The sequence below is a fragment of the Montipora capricornis genome, chromosome 8 (genome assembly GCF_036669925.1).
Source record: "Montipora capricornis isolate CH-2021 chromosome 8, ASM3666992v2, whole genome shotgun sequence".
Taxonomy (NCBI): domain Eukaryota; kingdom Metazoa; phylum Cnidaria; class Anthozoa; order Scleractinia; family Acroporidae; genus Montipora; species Montipora capricornis.
Genome location: NC_090890.1, coordinates 31,622,798 through 31,627,797, shown reverse-complemented (window position 1 = coordinate 31,627,797; position 5,000 = coordinate 31,622,798). Strand labels below are relative to the sequence as shown.

Sequence of the window (5,000 nt, the reverse complement as noted above, 5' to 3'; positions counted from 1 at the left end):
AGCAAATAATTGTTAATTATTGGGAAGCAAAATTCCCATCACATCACATTAATTTCCAATACATTAATTAATTGGCACGAGTGTTAATTTCCTACAATAAGATATACACTGTAACATCTCTTTCAGTACAACTGCAAAAACTTGTCATTAGGCAAATTAATAGTGGGTTTTGTTTTAGCATGATTTGCAATATTTCGTTCACTTTTATTTACCAGATACAAATGGCGATGACTACTTAGACACTTCAGAATTAGAGGCTTTGTTTGTGAAGGAAGTAAGTGACAGCACATCTATCTCTTCTGAAATCTTCACATACAGTGTACAGTAATTTGACAAGTTGTGTATGAAGAGTCTCTTGAGAAGCATCTAGAATTTGGATGCAATATTAATGTAGTCCCAATGCATTCTCTTAGTGATAGTTTCCTAATGGAAGTCCTTTTGGAAACGAATGAAACATCACGTCGACTTCAAAGGATTTTTCCATGTGTCCCATGTCTTTCAAGCAAATTTTCCTTTTGCACAATATTGTATGTCTCTTTATTTGCCTTCAAATTGCTCTCCACAAATTTACATGTTTACTGTGTTAAGAATTGTTGCTTGGTCGTAAACTAAGTTGGTTTCTTAGCCATGGAAGAGAAGTGTCAATAATAATAATACTGTTTGGCTGACTGGTCTGCAGAACCTTAGATTATTCATTTAATGTTGAGTACATTTGTCATTTACAGTTAAAGCTCTCATAAGCTACCATCTAGTGAATTCAAAAAGTGGTCGCAACTAGAACGAATGGTCTCTCATAAGCAAAATTTTTAACTATACGGGGGGGGTTGTACAAGATCTTTGTCAGCAATTATGAGCGCTGTGAGTTTTGTTTTTATTTGAGTGTTGATATACATGTACATCGACGCGACTCTTTCAGTGGTCGCTTATGAGAGCTTAAAAGCAATGGGAAAGTCCAGTTGGGTAATCCCAAAGGTGGTCGCGGTCGCTTAAAGAGAGCTTTCAATTAGAGTTTAATGTCCCCATTAACCCTTTGACGTTCAAACCGCCTAAACCGGCCAGATGATTTTACTCATCAATGGGGAACCCCTGGGAGTCAGTGTGTTAAGTGACATTTAAAATGGGGTTTACATTAGTGGTCGTAACTAGAGCTGGTAGCTTACAAGAGTGGTCGCTGTGAGAGCTTCGACTGTATTTAGAATTCCAGTCATAAATGTGCCTCGATGTACATGTAGTAGTGGGTAATTCACATTTTAGCTTGAAAACATGTAGCTCTCCTCCTTTTCACCTCTGATGTTGAGTTTAAACAGGAGTGTGGTGTTTACTCCAGGCCACTATCATCGAAAACCAACATTAAAGGGAGCCAAGGGTCTTGTTGTGTTCTTTGAAGGTTGACCATTTGTTCCTTTTTAGGTTGACAAGCTATATGATGAAAAAGATGAAGATTTTGATCCAAGGGAAAAAGATGAGGAGATTGCAAGAATGCGAGAACATGTTATGTCAGAGGTGAATACAACTCTGTAGCTCAGGTTTTATTGTTCTTGTTTTATTTTTGGTAACTGCTGACAGACATGTCATGTTACATGCTTAAGTTTAAGAGGACAGAAAAATTTTGCCAAAAGCAAGCTTAATTTGCCAATATTACCTTCAGGCTTCACAAAACCAGCAATCATTACATTTTTTATCCGCAACCCGAAGATTTGTCTTTTCCTGAAGTGACATCACAAAGTGCTTGGAAAGTTACAAAACTGGAATGCTAAGCAGTTTGTGATATCATCTTGGAGATTGGCCAATTCCGTTTTCCTCTTCCCTGCCACAGGACAAGTTAATGCCAAGTTAATGTAAATAATCAAGTAAAGCTATGATCTTCCCAGTTATGAATGCGATTTTTACAATTGCGTTGAGAAGCCTGAAAAATTCAGGACTTCAACGGGGTTTGAACCCGTGACCTCGCAATTCCGGTGCGAAGCTCTAACCAACTGAGCTATGAAGCCACTGACGTTGGGAGCTGGTCATTTGTGGGCTCTAATGGTCCCGTGAGGAATGAATCAATGATGAATGGTATATGAAATGAATCATATATGAACTGCGGATATGAAATCAAGTAAAGCTATGATCTTTGCAGTTATGGACGCAATTTTTACAATTGCGTAGAGAAGCCTGAAAAATTCAGGACTTCAACGGGGTTTGAACCCGTGACCTCGCGATTCCGTTGCGACGCTCTAACCAACTGAGCTATGAAGCCACTGACGTTAGGAGCTGGTCATTTGTGGGAGCTGGTCATTTGTCATATTTTTGGCAAAAGTAGCCTGCAAAGGTTTGGAGTAACCTTGGTAAATAATTATTTAACAATGGCAAATGCCCCTTGATACATGTACAGGAAAAGGGTAAACGTTCCTATCATGTCAAAAACTTTTCCACTCTGCTACCAAATATATTTTGCTTTTACAACTTTTTTTTTTAATCAAAAACTCACTTTTCTATTTGCTTTGAAGGACGGGAAAAGTCATCATAGTTTGATCTATGACTAAGCAGTGAAGGGAAATGGGTTAGATACTGGCTTGACTTCACAAATTTGTTTTCAAAGAACTATCTCAATGTAATGCAGTCTGACATCAACCTGATATTTGACCCACTCCTCTTCCTTACATGGTTGTACATTTTGATCAAATAACAAATAGTTTATCCACTTTTTGGGAGGCTTTAAAACAGCAACTTTGAAGGAGAGGGGTAAAAGCAAACGAAAGAGTTAGTTTTAGACTTTTAAGTGCACATAATTAATTTTATTATTGAGCAGAAGGGTTTTTTGAGGTGATACACAGGTAAAGGCTTTTTGCAACTGCTTGGGTAGTTTTCACTATTTTACATTTCAAATTTAGGAATTTTATTAAATTCTCTACTATTATATTTTATATTCTGTATTATTATATTTTCTCTCAGATTGACAAAGACAAAGATGGATTTGTGTCACTTGAGGAGTTTATGAAGGCCAGTAGAGGTGATGAGTTTGAAAAAGATGAAGGCTGGAAAACTGTTGAAGAGGAGCCTGGTTACACTGATGAAGAATTAGCAGAATTTGAGAAACAGCTGAAAGAGGAGGAGATGAAACACCAGGCAGCAGCAGATGCTGCCAGAAATGTTAAAACATCAGTAGAGCAGGTACATTGCACATCTGTAGAATTGTGCAAGGGTTTTTGCAAGTATTTTTGATAAAATTGTAGGCTCCTTGTATACTGACATTTTTGGCTTGTCATGCCAACTTGAAATGGATAAAGATTTTGCTCTGGGGAGGGACTGTAAAGGTTTTACAGCTGGGCTGTTTTATCGTTTTTGTTATGTTTTCTGGATTGTAACATGGAAAGATGAGTAAAATTTACAGACTGCATGAAGTCTCACTCTTAGGAGGTGATAGGTTTAAACTTTAAGAAGCTTTCAGTAATAAAATGTGAAGACTGTTGTTGAGTAGATTGTTAACTTACATGTAAATACGTACATGTAGTATCGATTCTGTAATTAATATTTTCATTGATTGATTAATTGACAACAGGTTGTAAAGACAGTGAAAGATCACACAGAAGGAGAACAGCAGAAACAAGAAGCAGCACATGATGAAACTCAACAACAACAACAACAACAACAACAACAAGAGACCCATCATGAACAACAACAACAAGAGAAACAAACACCATAAGCAATGATTTATAGAGAACTAAAAAAATGTATATACCTAGGAAGGTCCATCCTCCGGTATGGATGTAGACATAGACGTCTGCCTGGTTCATCTTGACCAGTGTTAAAAGCATTAAGTCTTCTTGAGGACAATGCAGTTGCCTGGTTTTGATATTTACGAAAGTTGTATTGAACAAAAGCATTACATTGAGGCTTTGTGGAAAAAAACCCAAAATCTTTGTTATATTCCTTAGAGTCTTGAGGTAATGTTTTGTATCTTTTATCAGTCCAACTTGGGCTGTTATAACATGGTGCACTGAACTTGTTTTTCAAAATTTAGTGTAAACAGAGGGAACTGAACTGGCCTGGGATTGTTTTCCATGAGAATTATTGCACTAAAAACTAATTTTACCCCCCCCCCCCCCCCCCCACCCAAAAAATGCACATTAATGATCTGTGTTAGGTTCGTAGCAAGAAAGAGACCCTCTTGCAATTTATAATATTTTAAAAGATGAAGTTCTAGTACAGTCAACCGTTGGATAAACATCTGCAATGTTCACATGACTATGGCTTTAACTGGCTTAGCTGTTCAAGTAGAATGTTTACCTTTATGAACTGTTGTTTGTTGTAGGCTTAATGGAGTGGTTTTACAGAAATGAAGAGACTATAAATTATTATTTTAAAGCCACAAACTTACAATTGGCTGAGGTGGAAAATACCATAATACTCTTTTTTTATCCTCCCAAATTTTGAATAAGTTGTTTTCTCTTGGGACCATTGTAAGTCCTAAGAGAAACTGGTGATATTGTACAGTAGCTTAAATGTTAACATCAGATGTGAACAACCATTCTTCTAGGCCTCATGTTAAAAAAAAACAGAGAAGCAAAATTTTTGCTCATTGTTCATTTTTGACCTTCAATATTTCAATGCAACCTTTTTGCAAATTGCTGAATATATCCCTTAAGATCAAATGGCATACCACCCACTTATAATGTTCAACAGTTAGTCAACATAATTAACTCAATTTGGGATCCATCTGCAAATGGAGTTGAGAAAATCAGATTTGGCTTCAAATTCATGGAAAATTTTGGACCAGATCACATATCGGGTCCAACCCTGTTTCGAAATGGGAAATAGGTTTCCCAAATGGCATCATCAAATATTAGCTTTCGTCTTGTTAATGAAAGGAATGTTTATTTGAAGTGTGTGTTATAGACAAAAGATTGAACTGATCCTCCCAGTTACATTCACTACTTGCCCAAATCCCATAAGATACACCTCTTTTACCCCCCAAAATTCTTCATAGGCATTGTTTTTTATTTCTCTTAGGACAT

The 5,000-nt window shown here is 36.7% G+C and overlaps 1 protein-coding gene and 1 non-coding gene across 2 annotated transcripts in view; one reads left to right on the top strand and one right to left on the bottom strand.

Moving 5' to 3' along the window:
* LOC138059236 (nucleobindin-2-like) overlaps window positions 1-5,000 on the top strand; it is a 12,013-nt gene that overhangs the window by 5,945 nt on the left and 1,068 nt on the right. The window contains exons 4-7 of the mRNA XM_068904800.1: window positions 216-274; window positions 1,411-1,503; window positions 2,938-3,156; window positions 3,545-5,000. The exon at window positions 3,545-5,000 is cut by the window's right edge and continues 1,068 nt beyond it. Of these exons, the coding sequence (XP_068760901.1) occupies window positions 216-274; window positions 1,411-1,503; window positions 2,938-3,156; window positions 3,545-3,688 (515 nt within the window). The 3' untranslated portion in view covers window positions 3,689-5,000. The remainder of the gene's footprint in view (window positions 1-215; window positions 275-1,410; window positions 1,504-2,937; window positions 3,157-3,544) is intronic.
* Trnas-gga (transfer RNA serine (anticodon GGA)) lies at window positions 1,919-1,991 on the bottom strand. Its single transcript has one exon. It is a non-coding gene; the product is annotated as a tRNA-Ser (tRNA).